Source organism: Muscardinus avellanarius, assembly GCF_963383645.1.
Source record: "Muscardinus avellanarius genome assembly, chromosome: 14".
NCBI classification, from domain to species: domain Eukaryota; kingdom Metazoa; phylum Chordata; class Mammalia; order Rodentia; family Gliridae; genus Muscardinus; species Muscardinus avellanarius.
The window spans coordinates 82,501,167-82,523,613 of record NC_137800.1 but is presented as its reverse complement, the minus strand read 5'-3'; the positions used below and the strand labels follow the sequence as shown (position 1 = coordinate 82,523,613).

General features: G+C 37.4%; 1 protein-coding gene across 1 annotated transcript in view; it reads left to right on the top strand.

Moving 5' to 3' along the window:
- The window catches only part of PRP4K (pre-mRNA processing factor kinase PRP4K), a gene marked incomplete at its 3' end in the record, with an annotated part of 38,420 nt that overhangs the window by 5,839 nt on the left and 10,134 nt on the right, over positions 1–22,447 (top strand). Inside the window, exons 2-7 of the mRNA XM_080710882.1 lie at positions 2,757–3,950; positions 6,761–6,934; positions 11,721–11,876; positions 13,926–14,007; positions 15,280–15,490; positions 22,232–22,305. Coding sequence (XP_080567008.1) covers positions 2,757–3,950; positions 6,761–6,934; positions 11,721–11,876; positions 13,926–14,007; positions 15,280–15,490; positions 22,232–22,305 — 1,891 coding nt within the window. The remainder of the gene's footprint in view (positions 1–2,756; positions 3,951–6,760; positions 6,935–11,720; positions 11,877–13,925; positions 14,008–15,279; positions 15,491–22,231; positions 22,306–22,447) is intronic.

Sequence of the window (22,447 nt, the reverse complement as noted above, 5' to 3'; positions counted from 1 at the left end):
ATATGTGTTCACTACATTCCCGTTGTCACCTAATAACTTTTTAGTTATACCTCCTTTCATTCTTAACCCACACTTCAAGTTTATTGAAGATTGAGATCTGGATGGAGAGCCAGGCTCTATGGCCAATTCCTGCAGTAATCCTCAGAGGTGGCAGTGCCATAATGGACACCCAGCCAGCAAATTAACCCTGCAGTTTTGGGCCCCTGTGACTCTAGTGAACCTTTAGTTCCATTTCAACCACTCAGTCCCAGAGCCATGTATCTTATCCTCTTGGAATTGGTCCACATGGAATATTAATTTCTCTTAGACCAGTTTCTTCCACAATTCTGATGCCTTGGTTATTCTGGAGTTTCCTGTATATAACTATCTTTCATCACCAGCTCTTGCTCATGCACGGGGTGTGTGTGTCTCTGTCTCTCTCTCTCTCTCTCTCTCTCTCTCTCTCTGACTTTTCCTTGCTCAGTTTCTAGTACAGTGATACTGCTTAGCCTTTATTTTTTAATCCACATTACTTCTTGGCCAACTTCTTCTCTCCCATCAAAGTTCCTACTTAAGAAACTTGGGTTTTTTCCTGTGGTCTACAAAACATTTTCCTGACCATTCTCAAAGTGGGTTTAGGTGATCCTTCAGTGCTACCCATCATTCAGTGCTTCACATCATTGCAGTTCTTTTTTTTTTTTTTTTTTTTTGTGTGTGTGTGTGTGTGCTTAAGCCGTACTGTGTTTTTTTTTTGGGGGGGGGGTTGTGTCATGGGACTTTCTTTTTGCATAGACTCTTAATTTTGTTGAGGGGGCAAGATATTGATCTTGTACATTTTTGTTTTCCTGTCACCTGGCTTATTGCCTATGTCGCAGGTCATTAAAAATATGTGTATATATGTGTGTGTGCATATATGTATGTATGTACAGCCAGACATAGTTACCCAGCCGGCTGAGGCAAGAGGATCTCAAGGCAATTTAGTGAAACTGTGTATCAAAATTAAAGGAGGTTGGGGGGAGGGGGCTGGTAGGAATGTAGCTCAGTGATAGAGCAGCACCACTGGGTTTAATACACAGTACTTTAAAAAGTTCAGAGATTAGTAAACAGGCTCATGAAATCTTAAAAGGGATTATCTGTAGTATACTTATTAAAAGTTTAGGAGTTTATATTCATTTTCCATCAGTGTTCAAAATACCTAAGAAAAACAAAAGATGAAAGATTTGGGATCATTGTTTCGGAGATTTCAGCCCATGGCCTCTTGGCCCCATTGGGTGGGAGCGTTTGGTAGGGCAAGGCTGCTCACCTCATGGTGGACAGGAAGCAGAAGGGGGAGAGGTGGCTGGGAACAAAATAAATCCTTCAAAGATAGGCCCAGTGACTTAATTCCTCCAGTTAGGCCCCACCTCCTAAAGTTTTTCACTATCTTCTCAAAGCACCAACAACTGTGGACAAGCCTTCAACACCTGAGCCTTTGGGGATGCTGCAGAACCATACTGTAACAGAGTATGTCATTTGAAGCCCTGACAAAATTATCCATATCTTCCTTCAGAAAATAATGGCCTAATGCAGTTTAAAGTTTGGTTTTGATCTCATATTTTAGAATGTGTTGATTTGTTATGGAGAGTGACTTTAAAAGGGAAAATTAACATTCTGTGTTCTTAAGCAGTGACGTTTGGCACAATCAGTCTATTGTATATTTAAAATATTTCCAATTTACGATGGACTTATCAGGACATAACCCCATCATAAGTCAGAGAGGATCTGTAATACTTTTGAACCTGTATTTTACCTAGAATTACTAAGCACTGAAGGCTTTGGTAAATTTAGTTTTGTTTTTACATAGCACCATAGGAGTATAGTTTGAGAAATCAATTTCTCAATTGAAATCCAGAAAGATTAAACAATTTGCTGAACAAATATTGGGTTAAACTGTATGAAATCACTGATTCTATACTGTTGTTGAATTACAAGATGTCCTCCCTTGTGGTTGTTTAGTGGTAGGTAGGCAGGCACAAGAGTCCTTTTTCCTGTTTAGTTCTCCTTGAACCCCTGGGGATTTGTTAACTGTCAACATCAACATTAGCTACCAGCACACACTGATTGTTTATTTTGGGTTTAGCTCAGTATTGGCTCATCAGATTTTTTTCAGAGTGCGCAAGGGGTTGAATAGGTGTAATGCTCAAAACAAATGACCTGCTAAATTTTTTTTTTCAAATACATAGTTTTCTGAATCTCAAGTAGAGGTTAGTCTCCTGATCTTAGGATTCCTGTGTTTTATGAAAAAAGTCTTTTATTTAAGTATATAGTGAGGAATGCTGATTTAAAAACCAAGTTAACACTAGCTAGGCATGTAGCTCAGCGATAGAGCACTTACCTACAATGCAAGAGGAACCATGCAGGTTCAGCCCACATCGCTGCAAGACAAAATTCAAGTTACTGGGTGACTTTGCTAAATTACTATACTTCTGTACTTGGTTTGGATTCTCTTTTCAATTAACTTTTTTTAACCTTTCCTCAGTATGTGTATGTATATGTATATAATATGTGTATTTCCTCTAATACTTTTGCTTTGTGAGTTCAACCATTAGAAATAAATTAAAGTTGTATCACCACCCACCTCAGTTCTTACCATATATATTCTTTTTAATAAAATATCTAAAACTTCGTCAAAATTTTTAGTGACTAACAAGATATATTTTATCACTATTGTTATTTTGTTGTGACTCTGACCACTGTATAAAGAGTGTAGTTTTAATATGCATTTTCTATACTTCTAGGATGGAAGATGCTGATAATTCTGAAAAGAGTGTAAATGAAGAAAATGGAGAAGTATCAGAAGACCAATCTCAAAATAAGCACAGTCGTCACAAAAAAAAGAAGCATAAACACAGAAGTAAACATAAGAAGCATAAACATTCCTCAGAAGAAGACAAGGATAAAAAACATAAACATAAGCATAAACATAAGAAACACAAAAGAAAAGAAGTTATGGATGCTTCTGACAAAGAAGGTATGTCTCCAACAAAAAGAACTAAACTTGATGATTTAGCTTTGCTAGAAGACTTAGAAAAACAGAGAGCGTTGATTAAAGCTGAACTTGACAATGAGTTAATGGAAGGAAAGGTCCAATCTGGGATGGGGCTCATTTTACAAGGTTATGAGTCTGGCTCTGAAGAAGAAGGAGAGATTCATGAAAAGGCAAGAAATGGAAATAGGTCTAGCACTAGATCTTCCAGTACAAAGGGAAAACTTGACCTTGTGGACAATAAAAATAGTACAAAAAAAAGAAGTAAAAGCAGATCCAAAGAACGGACTAGACATAGGTCGGATAAAAAGAAAAGTAAGGGAGGTATTGAAATAGTTAAAGAGAAAACAACTAGGAGCAAGTCAAAGGAGAGGAAAAAGTCCAAAAGTCCGTCTAAGAGAAGCAAGTCTCAAGATCAAGTAAGGAAATCAAAGTCCCCAACTCTTAGAAGGCGATCGCAAGAGAAAATTGGGAAGACCAGATCTCCTGATGAGAAGGTTAAAATCGAAGAGAAAAGTAAGACAAAAGATAGAAAAAAATCCCCAATCATAAATGAAAGAAGTCGTGATCGAAGTAAAAAATCCAGGTCCCCAGTTGACTTAAGAGGTAAATCCAAAGACGGAAGGTCACGGTCCAAAGAGAGAAAATCAAAGAGGTCTGAAACAGATAAAGAAAAGAAGCCAATTAAATCTCCCTCTAAAGATGCTTCTTCTGGGAAAGAAAATCGGTCACCCAGCAGAAGACCTGGTCGTAGTCCCAAAAGAAGAAGTTTGTCTCCAAAACAGCGTGAAAAATCAAGGAGAAGCAGATCTCCACTCCTAAATGATAGAAGATCTAAGCAGAGCAAATCGCCTTCTCGAACTCTGTCTCCAAATAGAAGAGCCAAGAGCCGGTCCTTAGAAAGAAAACGAAGAGAGCCAGAGAGGAGACGACTTTCTTCTCCAAGGTACTGGTTAATAAAATGCTAATGCTTTTTACCAGTGTAGCATACCTCAGAGGGAAGGTAGAACTTGAGGACAAGGAGAGTTAATAAATGAGGTAGTGAGTTTCATAATTTTAAATATAATCTAGTCTGTTATTAACATTCTTTTAAATTCAAGAAGTTGTAACTGATAAATCTTCATGAGATTGTCTTAACCCATGAGATGGGAGCTTTCAGACATATATTTCAAATGATATAAAGTCAGAAATTAAGTGATTTACCCAGGATCATAGAGCTAAGGGGCTTTTTAGGGGGGAAGTGTCATGTAGACCAGTCTAAATTACTTTAGAAACTGATTTATTAGTATCTTCTCTATATGCAGTAATTTTGTATTTTGAAATTACCAACCAAGCTTTGCTTATTAAAAGTAGCTAGCTAAGCTGGGCGTGGTGGCACACGCTTATAATCCCCACGCTTGGGAAGCTGAGACAGGAGGATTGCACGGGTTTGAAGCCAGCCTCAGATGCTTAGTGAGGCTCTCAGCAACTTAGTGAGACCCTGTTTCCAAATAAAGTATAAAAAAAAGGTCTGGGAGTATAGCCCAGAGGTAGAAAGCCTCTGGGTTCCACCCCCAGTACCACACACACCAAAAAAAGTAGCTAGCTAATAAAGATGTTATAAATTCTGATCGTTTTAATATTTTAAGTATGGTTATAAGCATAATTTTAGAGCTTAAGTCATCACATTCTCAGCAATTTCAAGAATGTTCTTTTTTTGTGTGTGTGTGTGGTGCTGGGGATTGAAACCAGGGGTATTCTACCTCCAAACTATACCCCCAGCCTGCTTTTTTTTTTTTTTTTTTTTTTTTTTTAGTATTTTTTTATCTTGAAACAGGGTCTAAGTTGTGGAGGGCTCACTAAGTAGCTGAAGCTGGCCACAAATCTGCGATCCTCCTCTTTCAGCATTCCAGGTTCTGGGATTACAAGCATGTGCCACCATGCCTGGCAGAATGAGAATGTTCTTTTAAAAGTGCTCTATCTTAAGCAACGCTTTTGATTCTTTACTACAAAATGCATTGTAATGAAATAGCCTCCTTTTTTCCTTAACTTTCTGTATTGAGGTACTTGATAAAGACCAGACCTGAGTATTTGGAACAAAGATGTGTATGTATTTTATTATAGAAAAGGTATATAGTAATTAAGGAGAAATCCAAATAATGCAGGAGGTTATTAAATACTCTGCACTTTATCCTTCCACAACCACTCCAAGTAGTTTATGTCCTGGTCCTTTTTCATGCACGTACAAGTGAAGTTATATATACTTACATGGTATACACTTTTAACAAAATGCTTCACTGACAGTACATATATCTTATTCATACTTTATATAGCAACATGGTACTTAACATTGTAGATATACCATAATTATTCCTTTTCTAAAACTAATAAAAATTTAGATTGGTTGCATGTGAAGTTTTTTGTAGACTAAAGATAAAGAGGAAACGTGTTTAAATACCTTAGATCAAAATGAAGTTAAGTATTTTTATTTAATCAAGTAACATTCTGTAGTTATTTTGTCCCATTTGTAATTTTTAACCGCTCTTTAGAGACTAAACAAATTATATGAAAAAAAAATTTTTGTCGGCTAGCCTTAAGAAGTATTACAGATGGAGTCAATGTCTACCTTGCTTATTTTGACTAGATTAGAGAAATAGTCTTAGATTTTATATGCCATGTCCAAACATGCAAGGCAGGTTATGTTTTTATCCAATGGAGGAAATATTGTAATATTATTTAATTGTAGAGACACGCCTTTTCATAAGCTGTCCTGGTGTCAGATTAAATAGTCTTATCCAAATCTGAAACATTGATAAATGTTCAAAACCTAAAAAAAAATTAAGTTTTAGAAAGTCCTGTAGTAATATACACATCACTTTAAACATTAAAATTCATTGGAAGGCACTTACAGCTTTTGAAAAGTTGGTTGTAAATAGGAGAGACTGAGATATTTTCTTAATTTCTGAGAAATATTGATTGTAAGGTACTGTTATATTTAATTGACATTAACAATGAAATGTTTAATGCAGAAATGTTAAGATAGAAAGAATTGTAGAATGAGGAAATAGAATATTACCATCCACTTGGACAGATTTCATTGTTTATTTGAAGAATCAGTAGCTGGGATGGTGGCACACACTGTCATCCCAGTACTTGGGAGGCTGAGACTGGAGGATTGTAGGTTTGCAGCCGGTCTCTACTTAGCAAGACCCTCTGCAACTCACTGAGATTTTGTTTCAAAATAAAGAATAAAACATAGTTCCAGGCATGTTAGCGCACACTTGTAATCCCAGCATTCGTGAGGCTGAGATTGGAGGATTTCGGTTAGTGGACAGCCTCAGCTACTTAGGCTCTCAGTAACTTAGTGAGACCCTGTTTCAAAATAAAGAATAAAATACAGGGCAGGTGGTGTAGCTCAGAGGTCGAATGCCCTTAGGTTCCACCCCCAGATCTGTTAAAAAAAAAAAATAAAAAAATAGGACAAGGGGTATAGCTTGGAGGTAAAATCATTTGCCTCTGGGTTTAATCCCTAATCACGGGGGGGTGGGGGGGATTAGAATCAGTGGCTTTAATGAGTAGCCTTTCATGCTTCAAATTGTGAGGCCATAGTAAATAGACTTTTACTATATGCTTACCATAACACCAAAGTATCATTATGGTTATGTGAATTTTGTGTTATCATTAGGTTAGTTCTTTTCTTAAATAGTCTTTACATGTAGGGTAAGTTCATTTAGTTTGGTTTTTTTTTTTTGTTAACTTGTATTTGCTCCCCTTAAGAACACGACCTCGAGACGATATCCTTAGTAGACGCGAAAGATCAAAAGATGCCAGCCCCATCAATAGGTGGTCGCCAACCCGAAGAAGAAGTAGATCTCCCATCAGAAGGCGGTCCCGTTCCCCACTCCGCCGTAGCAGGTCTCCAAGAAGAAGAAGCAGATCTCCTCGGAGAAGGTAATTGCGCATGTTGATGCCCTCTTAATTCGTTAACCTTCAAATGCTTCTGAAGCTTCACCTAGTTCACTTGGTAGGTATTCCTATAAAATATTTTTCTCTGCTGGGCGTGGTGGTACATACTTGTAATCCCCGTGCTTGGGAGGCTGAGACAGGAGGATCGTGCAGGTTCGAAGCCAGCCTTTGCTGGCTTAAGAGACCCTGTTTCCAAGTAAAAAATATAAAATAGTCTGGGAGTATAGCCTGGAGGTAGAAGGCCCCTGGGTTCCATCCCAGTACTACCAAAAAAAAAAAGAGAGAAATATATTTTTCTCTGAAAATTTTTAGCTGTGATCCTGTCGTTTCTAATGTTTTCCTTTCAGATTTATACAAATCAATGATGCTGGGGATGGAACCCAGGGGCCTTCTACCTCCAAGCTACACCCAGCCCAATTTTTTATTCTTTATTTTGAAGCAGGGTCTCACTAAGTTATGGAGGGCCTCACTAAGTAGCTGAGGCTATATGAGAACCTACGATCCTGTCTCAGCCTCCCAAGTACTGGGATTACAAGTGTGCACCACCATGCGCGGCTTATACAAATCAGTCTTTTTAAACCGATACTTTTATAAGAGAGGAATACTAAAATAAGCTAGGCTTAATATAGGATCAGAAGATAAATAGTCCAGTTTATTGTCATTTTATAATTATATGTAATTTGTTCTTCATGAAGAATTTTTGGCAAAAACCTGTTTAGTTCACTGTTAGAAAACCATTTTATCAGCTGAGTACAGTGTGGTACATACCTGTAATACCAGTACTTGATAGGCTAAACAGGAGGATTGCACATTCAGGACCAGTGTGTAGTAACTTGAGACCCTCTTTCCAAGAAATAAATACAGTAGGGGTGGGAGGTGTAGCTCACAGATGGAATGCCCCTGGGTTCAATCACTGTCAATACCCAAAAAAAGAAAAGGGGGGGGGGACATTTTATCAGAAGAACATGCAGTTAGTTGGTTAAAATAAATAAATAAAATGGTTTATAAAGCAGGAAATCATTTTTATAAATCCGCATATTCATTAATAACCTAATCTAAACCTTTTAACATTTATATATACACGTAAATATATATATATATATGGGGGGTATTGGGGATGGCTTTCTACCTCTGGGCTATACTCCCAGACCTATTTTATATTTTATCAGGAAACAGAGTCTCACTAAGTTGCTGAGAGCCTCATCAAGTAGCTGAGGCTGGCTTCGAACCTGTGCGATCCTCCTATCTCAGACACCCAAGTACTGGGATTACAAGCGTGCGCCACCACACCCAGCTCTTACTGAATATATTTTTAAAAGATAGCACACAGAACGCTTTATTGCAACCATCTTTATATATCTCTTGAGAAATTTTATGTATTACATTCCTGGAAAAGAAAATGCATGGTGTGAGAGTTCTTTTGGATTGTGAGTTTTTATGCCACCCATACCCATATTTCTCTTCTGCCTGATTTTATGACATTGTGTGTGCTTCCAGAGTCAATATAATCATTTTGATCATGTGCTTATTGTTCATTACTGAGCAAATAGTGGGAGAGGAGAAGGGAAAAGAGGACACTTCTTATACATAGTGTTCCTAGTCTTCCACGCTCTTCTCTAGGGCTGCTCACAGCCGTCTTCTTACTGCTTTCCCTCTGCCCTCTCTGGGTATTCCTTTGTTGCTTATGTGTTGTGTCTACATTTTCTTTGCCCAGTGTCATTTTTTCTTGACTTACTCCTCTGTTTCAGTAACCCATCTTCAACAGCTTCATAAAGAAATCACATGAAAGGAACATTTTGGGGGCCCTTTTATCTCTTTTTTTCTTTAAATGCCTTTTATTCTTGCTGATTTGGAAAAGAATTAAGTTCCAGTTTAAAATCTTTTAAGACTTTTTTTAAGTCATTTTTTTTTTCATTGATTTCTAGTTTTCAATATTGCTCTTCAGAGTCCTATTCTGATTCTTGTGCTTTTTCTTTTTTGTGGGTCTGAGGATGGAACCCAGGGGCATTCGACCTCTGAGCTACACCCCCTGCCCTATTTTTTATTCTTTATTTTGAAACCAGTTCTCACTGAGTTGCAGAGAGCCTCACTAAGTAGCTGAGGCTGTCCACAAACCGCGATCCTCCGGTCTCAGCCTCCCGAATGCTGGGATTACAAGCGTGCGCCACCACACCCGGCTTCTTGGGCATTTTTAAAGGACTCCCCCCTTTTTTTTTCTTTCTACATGTGTGTGTCTTCTGGAATTTCACTAGATTGTGCCTTAGTGTGTGGCTCTCTCCCCACTCCCATTTATAATGTCGGTCACTCGGTAAGTCATTTACAGAAGGAGGATGTGTGTGACCTTCTGAGAAATATTCTCTCTCTTTCTCTTTTCTATTTTTTTTCCACTTGGACTGTCTCTTGTTCCACTTATTTTTTTTTTACTTATCTGTCCTATTTGTCATTTTGTTCTCTTTTCAGTTTAGATTTTTCTCATTCTATTTTTAAACATTTTATTATTTTATGGAAATAGCATTTCTTCTCAGGTGATGCTGAGTTTATTTTTGGAGGCTTTGTTTTTTATAGTTTTCTTCTCTTTGCTCTACTTTTTATCCTCAAGGGTACCTATGCTATTGTTTACATTTTCATTTGAACACTTCTTTAAGCATCTGGCTCGTTGCAGGCTGTTCTGATTTCATAATAAGGGACTGAGAGCTGGGTGTGGTGGTGCACACTTGTAATCCCAGCATTTGGAGACTGAGACAGGAGGATCACGGTTCTCAAGCAGCCTCAGCTACTTTGAGGCTCTTTGCAACTCAGTGAGACTCTGTTTCAAAATAATATGGAGGTAGAATCCCCCTGGGTTTCATCCCCAGTACCAAAAAATAAATAAGGCACTGGAAAAGCTCGATAGAAGTTTTTCCATTCTGACAATGTAGAAATTATCAGCTAGAAGCTATCACTTCGGGGTAATTTGGAGATTTTAGGACACCAGCAACTAGAGATCTTTTTTCTTGGGTTGGTAACTTTTCCAGAATTCTCTCAGGGCATGTAGACTGGCTGCGTAGAGTTTTGATTTTTCATAATGTTAACTTCCTCTGTCTCTATTTTGGATTCAAAAACACCAAATATATCTTGTCAGGTTTTAGTAACAACCACTAATAACCTCTGAAGAAAGAAAGTAAATCCCTTTTTTTTTCTCTTTTGTGGTGCTTTGGATTGAACCTAGGGCCTCATATGTTAACCAAGTGATTTTTCTGGCAAAGTATATATACTCCTAATCCCCCAAGGAAGTAAATCTTAAGTATTCTGTCACATTGTGAGGACAGTGTTGGGCATTTTCCACTGAAATGTAGAGGGAAATATACACGAGTCTATCTGTTTCTAAGTGCTTTTCACGAGTAATTTTCAACTTTTATCTTACCATCTTTTAGCAAACATGGAATCTCAGGTTTCCATACTGTATGGTTGTTTTAACATGCACTGATAATGTCTCCGGTTTATCTTGTCTATTCCTATTGTACTAATAGCTTGACTCCATTCAGTTTACATATTTTAAAACTGGATGTGATGGTGCACAAAGCTACTCAGGATATGGAGATCAGGGTAGGTCATGAGTTTGAGACCCACCAGGGCAACATAGTGAAACTCCTTCTCATTTCAAGGATTTTGTTGATGTTTCTGCTATCCCTTGTCTCTCTGCCTATAGATTTTCTTAAGTGTTACGTTACTGTCATTTTATCTTAGTAAGATTTCAGAAGGAACCGGAACTGAACATGGTGGTCAGATGTGACATTAACAGGGAACTTGCAAATTCTTTGATGTAGACCTATAACCTCTTTTTGGACTGTGATACCAGTTTCTGTTTGTTTAACATGGGCCAAAACCTTGAGATATTAATAGAAACATTTGAAGGTCATGTTCAGATTTAAGATTTTGATCACATTTTCTGACCTTGTCAGCAGCATTCTTTGGGTGGGTTTATTAAAATATACATAACTTAATGTCAAATAAAAGTCACCCTCTTTAGTGTAAAGTGGAAGTTTTGGCAGCATAGTCATGTCATCACCAACGGTTATGGCAGAGAACATCTCAGTGCCCCTTAGTAGTTGGTCTCTCCTTTCCCTATAGCTTTTGATAGCCATTCATATATTTTTCTTGTTCCTACAGTTTCAACTTAGTTTTCCATAGAAAACCTCTTTTATATTTACTTCATAAGTTTACATAGTCAATAATGTTATGAAAAATGAATAGTTATCAGCATGAACAACTTAAGAGAACAAACACAGTGAACTTTTGGTGATCATATCATTCAAATGTTAAGACCTGAAAGAAACCTCCTTTATACTGTATTCATTAGCAAGGATGGATAAAGTTATCATTCTGTGTACCTCAGCATTGGTGCTATAAAAACATAAAGAGGGTCTGGGAGGATAGCTCAGTAACAGAGTACTTGCCTAGCATGTACAAGGCCTTGGGTTCCATCCATAAGAATACAAAGAAACAGTAGATATTTATTTCCATAGAGCTTATATTCAAGTGTGTATTTATGAGAAACTTTTAAATTTAAAATTAGATCAGAATGGTAGCTGTTTCAATTATCTTTTTGACTGACTATTCCAGTAGTTCTGATATTGTTTTTTAAGACTAATTTTTAAAGGAGTTTTGAATTCATAGCAAAATTGTGCAGACAGTACAGAATTCCCTTATACTTCTCCCCACATTTGTATGCCTTCTTCCACTTTAATTCACATTTTTAAGGATATATCTGCCTCCTTTTTTCTTCAAATAGAGACAGAGGCCGGAGGAGTAGGTCACGCTTAAGAAGAAGGTCTCGATCACGGGGTGGTCGGAGACGAAGAAGCAGAAGCAAAGTAAAGGAAGATAAATTTAAAGGAAGTCTTTCTGAAGGAATGAAGGCTGAGCAAGAGTCTTCATCTGATGATAAGTAAGAATGGAACTTTTCCATAATTTTGTTGTTCCTGTTTAGAGAAATCATGTTTGCCTGGAAACCTTAAAATATTTTTCACCTGAATATCGTACGTGTATCCAGTGATTTGATCTTGAGTTAAGTTAATCTTTTGTGATTATTTGGTACTAGTGGGAAATAATGCCTGTTAAAATACGAAGGTGGGAGCCGGGTGTGGTGGTGCACACTTGTAATGCCAGCATTCAGGAGGCAGAGACAAGAGAATCACTGTTCATGGACAGCCTCAGCTACTCAGTGAGCCCCTTCACAACTCAGTGAGACCCTGCTTCAGAATTAAAAGAATAAAAAATAGTGCTGGGGGTGTAGCTCAGAGGTACAATGCCTTTAGGTTCTATCCCCGGTACTGGGGGGGGGGGGAATGAAGTGGGGAAACCATTTTCATGACCAATAAAATATTAGAAAAGGTTTTAAAATGCAAACTTGGTTGTCTAAATGGAATATCTTATGAACCAATTTAGTTCAGTAGTTCTGAAATGGGAGGGGAATATTTGCCTCCTCCATAGAGACATTTTGGAGTGTCTTAAGATATTTTTGGTTGCCATCTAGTGGTAGAAAGCCAAGTATAATGTGTCCTGCACAAGTTAATTCCCCAAAAGAAAAACTATCCATACCAGAAACAATAGTGCTAAGGTTGAGAAACCTTGATTAAAGTTTAGAGTGATCAGATAAGTTGGATAGGGGAAAGGTGTTCTATATAGATTGTGATACAGTCAGAATGCAGTTAGCTTTTGTTTCTGCAGTGAATAGTTACCAGATAGGGCAATAGAAAAGGTTGCACTGAACGGGGTTATAAAGATTGGGGAGAGCCGGGCATGGTGTCTCACACTTACAGTCTCAGCACTTGGGAGGCTGAGGCAGGGGGATCGTGCAGGTTTGAAGCCAGCCTTAGCTTATAGTGAGGCTCTCAGCAACTTAGCGAGACCCTGTTTCCAAATAAAATATGAAAAAATAGGTCTGAGAGTGTGGCCTGGGGGTGAAAAGCCCCTGGGTTTCATCCCCAGTACCACACACACAAAAGTTTGGTGGGGGGGGGCGTGAATGGGAGGAGGATTGGGGTCAGTATTTAGGTTATCAAGCCACATTTCCATGCATATTCAAATGTTTGCATGTGCACTTTTTTTTTTTTTTTTTTTTTTGTGGTACTGGGGGTGGAACCCAGGGGCTTTTCTACCTCTGGGCTATACTCCCGGGCCTATTTTATACTATATTTGGGAACAGGGTCTCACTAAGTTGCCGAGAGCCTCACTAAGTAACTGAGGCTGGCTTCGAACCTGTGCGATCCTCCTGTCTCAGCCTCCCAAGTGCTGGGATTACAAGCATGAGCCACCACTCCTGGTGTTCGCATGTGTACTTTCTTTAAGGGTTAATTGATCTGTACTTCTTTATTTTTGTGTGTGTGTGTGATACTGGGAATTGAACCCAGGGGTGTTCTACTACTGAGCTACATCCAGAGTCTTTTTCATTTTCTGTTTTGAGACAAAGTCTTGCTAAGTTGCCCAGGCGGCCTCAAGCTTTCCGTCCTCCTGCTTTAAGCTTTCCAAATGGCTGGGATTACCAGGCATGTGCTGCCCCATGCAGCTCGCATGTGTATTTTGGATAGGGAAGGACTGATAGCTTTCAGAAGCTTGCAGGGAATATAATCCAAAAAAAGTTAATTCAGAGCAATTTGCATACCTGTCCCAGGTCTCTCTCTTTTTTTTAGTGAGGTTAGAGAGAATTTTATTAATGCCATGAAAGAGCCAGTGGTGACTTTTATTTTATTTATTTATTTTTATTTTTGTGGTGCTGGGGACTTTTTTTAAACCTAGAGATCTTTATTCTTTCCATTGTTGGTGAGAAGAAAACTGAGACATGGGAAGGAGTAAATGACTAAGAAACCTGGGAACTGAGGCAGTTTAGAAACAGCACGGCCTAGCACTTGGCTCTCACTTCATGACAGACGACCTTTTGTAGAGTCACATTTTAGAATCTTCAAGGGTATTTGAAATTATCTTTTTTTTTTTTAAGTCTCGAAGATTTTGATGTAGAGGAGGAGGATGAAGAAGCTCTAATAGAACAGAGAAGAATACAAAGGCAGGCAATTGTTCAGGTATGTGATTTGAGTAATTATCTTATCAGCTCTCTTAAATAATATCTTAACTAATTCTAGTAAGTAAAGATTTTTAACAAAGAAGTGACAGTCCTGACAACCTATGAGATCTTTAGAAAAGGACCATGTATACATAAGATTTGTGATACATGGGAGATGGACAGTTCCCTAGTTATTAAAACACAAATGTTGCCCTTTGTTATACCTAGAATTCTGTCTGGTTTAAACTTTGTGAAATATTTGGAATTTAAAGTATAGTTTCTTTTTAAATGAACATAAAAATTCTCAGGCATAAAATAGAAGAATTTTATGTAGCAAAAAAGTATACCTGTTGTGTGGAAAAGAAAACATTTTAGTTTCTAAAATAATGTAAATCTAGTTGTTTAAATGAAACATGTAAAATAACTTTAAGACTAATAATTTTTAGAGCTAGATGATGACAATTAGGTGGGAAAGGGTGCTTTACACAGATATTGATGAGGTCATTTAATGATGATGTTCGCTGCCTTGCAAAACTATCGGCTCTGCCTTGGCTACCCTGAGATAAATCTATACATGGCCACTAGATGCACCGTGGAGGGCAGCCCCTGTACAGTGCCTTCTCTCAAAAACAGAAGACAAAAGGAAAGAGCAGCCATGGCAGCTCACCTAAACATAGCACACCAAACCACAAAGCAGGTCGCAGCGTGTCAGAGTGAAGGAAAGACCTTGAGTCACTAAGAGGAAGTAGGGCAAAACAGAAGGTTTTCTGGGACACAAGAAAAATTGTTATTAAACTAATACCCCTGAAAACTTCGTTGAATCTCTTTTTGTTCTTGCCCAGGTCCTCAATCCCTTATCTCCAATCCTTGGGGCCAGATGTGCTTCAGAACTCAGAAATTTTTGAATTTTAGAAAGGTAATATGGTGCATCATCTGTATACATCACTTAGTGCCATCAGTGGGGTCTCAAGCAGCCCATGATCAACATGTATTAACATTTCTACAGTGCGACGTACTCATGGTCGCACTGGGGGATAAGTACGATGATAAGCATGATCTTACCTCATCAGTCAGGTTAACTACATGATTAATGTGCACCAAACAAAAACCTTTTCAGAGTTTTGTGAATTCTGAAATTTCATAAGGGATTGTGGATCTGGCTCAAGTAAGGTAAAAATAACCTTTTGTTGTTGTTGTTTTACATTGTCACTCTTTTCAGTGAAGCTACTGCTAACAGTATATTCACATAGCATCCAGTTTTGTGAAATGATATATTGTATTATAATTTCAGAAATATAAGTACCTTGCTGAAGACAGCAATATGTCTGTGCCGTCTGAACCAAGCAGCCCTCAAAGCAGTACCAGAACACGATCGCCTTCTCCAGAGGACATCCTGGAGCGGGTAGCTGCTGATGTTAAAGAGTATGAACGGGAAAACGTCGATACATTTGAGGCCTCAGTAAAAGCCAAGCATAATCTAATGACCGTTGAACAGAATAATGGTAGGAGTCGTCTTTTTTTTTTTGTCCTAGCCATGCTTTTCTCTGAATATTTAGCTGTGTGACTTCATAATGAGGGACTGTATTTGGGGTGAAATTTTGAACTGAGCAAAGATCAAAAGTGATAGCTATGTTGCTCCTGTTAAATACTACAGTAGTATAATACTAAGTGTATCCTAATGAGTATTCCATATAAATGTGTGTTCATTAATTCATATAATCTGAAGAGTATATTGAGCTTCTACACTCACCTTAAGTGTTCTGCTTAGGAATATTTTAAAGCAGATCTTAGATGTGATTTCATTTGACCTGTAAATAGCTGTTTGTATGTGTCAAAAAGAACTTTTTAAAACAATAGTTATTTCCTCCTGTTTTGTTATTTGCTCTTTTTATCATGTACTTGTGAGGATACTGAACTGGGTGTTATATAAATTTTTCTCTTGGTTTTTAACTGGCCAGATTCTTGTGTAAATCCTCTGTCCCTAGTATTTTTTGAAAACTAGTAGTTAGTGTTAAAGGGCCATGAGTATTTTCTCAGTTCTTGTTCACCAATAGAAATGAGAAACTTTATTGGATAAATTCCACAGGAGGATTCAGGTGGAGTAAGGGGAGAGGGGGCTTAAAGGAGAAGGGAAGGGGAGTGTCCCAAACACAGTGAGCGAGCCCCTGCTGCATGGTGGGCTTTTAAAATTTCCTTTTTATGTATGTTAATTTGGGGTGCCATGCTACAGCCCAGTGTGGCTGCACAAAACTACATCGTGTAGGAAACTCAAAGCTGCAATGTAATGGACTGGAAGTCTCTGATAAACAGCTGGGTGGGACAATTTTTGTCTTTCAGGAAGGTCTTTCTGTCCTTTTTTCTCTCTCTGCCCTACCTTATTTTTTATCTGTCTAACATTAAAGACAAATAGATCTAGTTTGATTTTTAAGCAAAAATGTACTTTTTAACTTATTAACTTTCTATTGGTACATTGTAATTATACAGGCTAGTGATATTTATATATGCAAATAGTATTTGGTCTGTTTCCTATACCCCCACTCCCCCATTCCCTTCCACTGTTATACTGATGTCCTATTTTTTTTTTTTTTTTCCCTTGGTGGAACTGAGGATTGAATTCAAGGACATTCTACTTCTAAGCCTACACTCCCAGCCCTATTTTTTATTATTTTATGAAGGGCTTCACTAAGTAGCTGAGGTTGGTCACAAACCTGTGCTCCTCTTGTCTCAGCCTCCCAAGTACTGGGATTACAAGCATGAGCCACTAGGCCCTGCTCTGATGTCCTAAATTTTCGTGAGATACCTTTGGCAAGAATGCTTTTTCTAAGTGGTGCTGTGTATTTATATCACACCATGTGATATATGAAGTACTATTTTTATTGACATTTAAGTTGTGTATTTAAACCACATCTATCCAATATAGTTTCCCTTCTACTATCTGATCATTTTAACATTAGACCTTGATAATCATTACTTAAATCCATTATTTCATTGAGGATTCTAGTATGGCAATTTCTTATTTTTATCTTTTTTTAATAACTGGATTTCTTCTATGAAAGAAGTTTCCACTCTGAATATTCTGGAATATAGTTTGTATAAGAAAGGCAGATAAATGTGTGTTTATTTTCCATTATTGACCAACTTTTAGAATAAAATATAGCTGGTGCCCTAGCAACTTCCAGAGATAATGGGTTTTTATTTTTGGGTGCAGGAGGCATAATGGGGTTTGAATCCATAGCCGTTCTGTCTCAGAGCTACATCCTGAGGCCTTTATTTTGTTATTTTTTATTTTGAAACAGTCTCACTAAGTTGTAGGTGGCCTCACAAAGTTGCTGAGGCTGGTCTTGAACCTGCATTCCTCCTGTTTCGGCCTTCTAAATACTGGGATTACAGGCATGCGTCACCACTTCTGGCATGGATTTTGACTTTTTGATTTTTTTTTATTACATAGGTTCTCAAAATAGATGACATCTTCTCAAATGTTGGAATAAACTTTAGATGCATAAAAAGTAGAAGTTTGTCATGGCATCTTTTTATTTGCTTAAAGAAGGCAGATTTCAGGGGTGGGAAAGATGAGTAACTTTTTTCTGAAAAGGGGGGAGGGAAAACCAAGTAAGTGGGAATTTATGTTTTAGTACCACTTAATAGGTTTCAGTGATTCTACTGATGTTATTTTAGTTTTGAAGCTAAAATTATTTTCTCTTCAACCACAATATGGAGGGAGTCCACCTCAGTAGGTTTCTTTTATCTTTCTTTCTTTTTTTTTTTTTTGTTAGTACTGGGGGTGGAACCCAGGGGCGTTTCTACCTCTGGGCTATACTCCCAGACCTATTTGGAAACAGGGTCTCACTAAGTTGCTGAGAGCCTCACTAAGTAGCTGAGGCTGGCTTTGAACCTGTACGATCCTTCTGTCTCAGCCTCCTAAGCACTGGGATTACAAGCATGTGCCACCATGCCTGGCTCTCAGTAGGTTTCTAATGTCCTTTTTTTTTAAAAGAATAATTTTATTTATTTATTTATTATTTATTTATTATTATTATTAATTTTTTTAATTGGTGCACTGTATTCATACATCATAGTGGGATACAAACTTTTGTAGACATACATGCACACATCGCCCAGTCAGCCCCCACCCGATCCCCACCCCATTCCCTCCCCATCCCCCTCCTTCCCATGCTTGGCTTAGTGGTTGACATCTAGTATTTTAGCAATTTATCCAAAAATAAAAATGATAATCTCACATAACAGTTTCATTTGTCTGATACCAAGCTTTTGATGACTTAAAGATAACATTTCAATATTTCTTTTTGCTTTCTTTCTTACCAGAGAATATTTTTTTTTCTATTTTTTAGGTGAAACTATCATATATTTATATATTTATTTTTCAGAAAAAAATCTATCCTAATATGGAATATGGATTCTAGATACCCAAAACAATCTTGAAAAAGAACAAAGCTAGAAGATATATATTTTCTGATTTCAAACCATATAAAGCTACAATAATTGAAACAGTGTAGTACTGTTCTAAAGGCAGATATATAAACCATTGGAGTTAAATACAAGCCTAGAGCTAAATTCTTCCCTATATTATCAAGTTATTTTTGACAAGGTTTCCACGAACATTTGGTGGTGGAAATAATAATCTTTTAACTAAATATTGTTGAAAAATAATAATTAATGGAAAAGAATAAAATTGGACCCTTACCTAATCCCATATACAAGTATTAACTCAAAATAGATAAAAGACCTAAATATAAATCTTAAGACTATAAACTTTTAGAAGAAAATCTGGGTCATAAAACCTCACAACATTGAAATTGGCAGTCATTTCTTGGATATGATTTCAATGGCACAGGCAACAGAAGAGTATACAAACTCCCTAAAAAATAAAAAAATATTGTATATCCAAAGACAATGTAAACAGAGTTAAAAGTTACTAATAGAATTGGATAAAATATTTCCAAATGCTATATCTGAAGGTATATTAATATTCCAACTAGAAATCCTAAAAATTAACAACAATAAAGGCAAACAATACCATTTAGAGATAGGTAAAAGACTAACATAAATAATGAATCTCCACAGATAACCAATCCTAGTTGTCTGTTGGATGGAAACTCTTGTTTCTCTGGTTCTGGTGTGTGTTACCTATTTCTTCTTTGTAGTTAATCTCTTTGAGTATTTTCTCTAGCACTGGTTTTGAAGACATAAATTCCTTCAGTTTCTGTTTGTCATGGAAGCTTCTTATTTCTCCATCTAATTTGATAGAAAGTTTTACTGGGTAGAAGATTTTTGGCTGGAAGTTGTTTTCTTTCAGAGTTTGGAATATGTTACTCCAAGCCCTTCTGGCTCTCATGACTTGGTTTGGGAAGTCTGGAGTGATTCTAATTGCTTTGCCTCTGAATGTCACTTGGCCGTTTGTTTTTGTTGCCTTTAAGATTCTCTGCTTGGCTTCCACATTGGTCATTTTGACAATTATGTGGCGTGGGGATCCTCTTCTCCGATCCTCTCTAACGGGAGTTCTATAAGTTTCCTGGATCTGTGTATCAACCTCTTGCTCTATTTGGAAAATTTTCTGCTATTACTTCCTTGAAGAGATTGTTGATCCCTTTGGTATCACTTTCTTTTCCCTCCTCTATTCCAATTATTCTTAGGTTAGCTCTCTTAAAATGGGCCCATATTTCTTCAATGTCAGATTCCTGCTGTTGGATATTTTTTTCTAGATTAGAAACTGCATTCATTTTTTGAATGATCATCTTCTAAGAGCGAGATTCTGTTCTCCATGTGGTCTAATCGGTTGTTTGTGCTTTGAATTGAGGCCTTTACTTCATTAATTGCATCCTTTATCTCTTTTTGGCTCTCTCTGAGTTCTTTTCGAAGTACCTCTATCATTTCTACAGTTATTTTCCTGATTTGATCTTCTAGAAATCTCTGATTTTCTGTTTTATCGGGTTCTGATGTTGTGGGGTTGTGGGCATTCATTGCTCCATTGTTATTCCTCTTTCCCATGATTTCGGAAGTTTGTGCCTTCTCTGGGTTCTTCCCTTGGGTCACTATGACTTCGCTTAAGGTGCTCTGGATCTCGAGTCTGTAGTATCTCAGACCCCACTATTCCTTTACTGGGTTGTATCACAGAGTCTCCGACCCAGGGAGTCGATAGAGGCTGCTTTAAACTATGGGGGATGCCAGGTTGCACGTTCTCCTATGGTGTGATATCTCTGCTACCGCCACTCCCCCACTGGGTCAAGTCCCAGGAAGTACAGTACTGGGATTTTTCCTCTGTGGCCCGCAATTTGACTCACTGTTCTTGAGTTCGCAGATGTAGCTGTACTGGACTTGTTGAATTCTCTGCTGCTGCCGCCGGTGACAATATGGCGCTGCTGCTACGCCCTCGGCCGTGAGGCTGGCTTATTTCTTCTTGGTTTTGAATTCCACTCTGAGAACTTGCAGCGTGTGCTGAGCTCAGCCACTGGGAGCTTTAGATGTTCCCTGCGCTGAAAAATCCCTCCTGGCTGTTCCGCAGCGGCTCACCTCGGCTTGCTGTAGCCGTCCGGTGAATTCGCCACTGCTGCCGGCAATATGGCGCTGCTGCCGCGTCCTCGGGCGTGAGGCCGGTGTATCTCCTCTGTGGCTCTGAGCTCTGTTCTCAGTCCACTTTCTCTCTGGAGCCTGGTGATTTTTTGTTTCTCTGGTGATGGTTTTTTCGGGCTATGAAAGGCGCTGATTTTGTGGTAATGGAGATTGGTTGTTAGCGGGGCTCATAAGCCCCGCTTTTCTCGGTCGCCATCTTCCTGGCTCTAATGTCCTTTTGAATCAACTCAAAGTAATAATGCTTTCTAGGACAGAAGCCAGAAAATTTGTCTTCACATTGTTTTTACTTTATTTTCTATATAATTAACTCTTATTGTGGTATAGAACTAGCCACAGATAATACATCAGTGAACATGCTGTGTTTTTTTAACTTTGCAGACATTGAAAATTTTGATCATTTTTATTTGTTACAAAATATTCTTCCTGCTTTTTTTTTTCTTATCTCATAATCCCTTAAAGAATGTAAGAACAGGCCATATGGAAACCATCAGTGGGGTAGATTTGGCCCAGTCTTTATGTAGTAACTTATTTGGTTTTACATTTCTTTTTTTCTCTTACAATGAAGAACTTAGTAACTAATGATACAATTACTGATGGGGTATTATATTCAAACTTTTATACATATCAAACATGAGTATGATTTATTCCTATTGCAAATGAAACATGAAATTTCAGTGGTTCTTTATGTCCTTAGGACCCATTCTAAGGTGTGTATAGTCATAATTGGTTTAGGGTTTTTTCCATTTGCTTTTGCTTTTTAGGAATTATCTGTTTTCATTTTAATTATTAAGAATTTATCTTAATCTTTACCTCCCCCTTTGTATTATGGCTGCATACATAAAGCATACTAAATCCACACCCACATTATTATGATCTTCCTCATTCCTTTCTAAAGTATATTTCATAGTTTATTCAGTCAATCTTTTAATAGAGAATATTTGAATTGTATATAGTTGTTGAGTATCCATTGAAGGCCAGTTTAATAGCATCAACCATTTTAATGCTCGGCTACCGTGTTTTAGGGTAGTTTACTAGAAGTAGAATTGCTGGGTAAGAACAGTTGGACAAATATGTGCTTCTGCTATATATTGTCAGTTCTATTATAAGAGCTTACAATTTTGCCATCCAGTAAACAGCATCTGAATGCTAATATACCCAGACACTTGTTAGCAAAATAATGTTTAACTTTTGGATTTATAGCTAGTATCATAAGTGAGAAATACTACTCATAGTTTCAATTTTCATTTTTCTTATTATAAGTGGGAATATGTTCACATGCTTGAAGCTGTTATACTTTTAAACTCGGTTTTTGCCCAGCTTGCCATGGGACTTTTTAAGGGAAGAAATGTATATAGATACTGATCTGTATATCTCTTTAAATAACTTTGGGATTTAAGGTACAAATTGCTTTTAAAGAGAACTTTGTTTTTTTTAATATAAAGTAATTGTTTAGCTGTGAGCTCACTCACTTTAACTGGCTGAAACTGTAAATAGGTCTTTCTAAAAAAATAGATAATTTTATAAAGTGTGATAAAGTGGTTCTATGTTTTGATATTACTTGAAAACTAGTGTTATTGAAGGGAAAAAGCTTGAATTATTAACTGACTTTCCCTTTTGTGTGTCTTCATTTTTCAAATATTAATCCCCATTTTAAGGTTCATCTCAGAAGAAGCTGTTGGCACCTGATATGTTTACAGAATCTGATGATATGTTTGCTGCATATTTTGATGTAAGTAATTTAAATCAGCTATCCAATGGGGGGAAGTTAGCATATATAATAGCAAATATATATGTGTGTGTGCACACATATAGGTAAAACTAAGTGCTAATGTCGGGGCTAAAACAAAGTAGAATAATTTGAGAGCTTCATG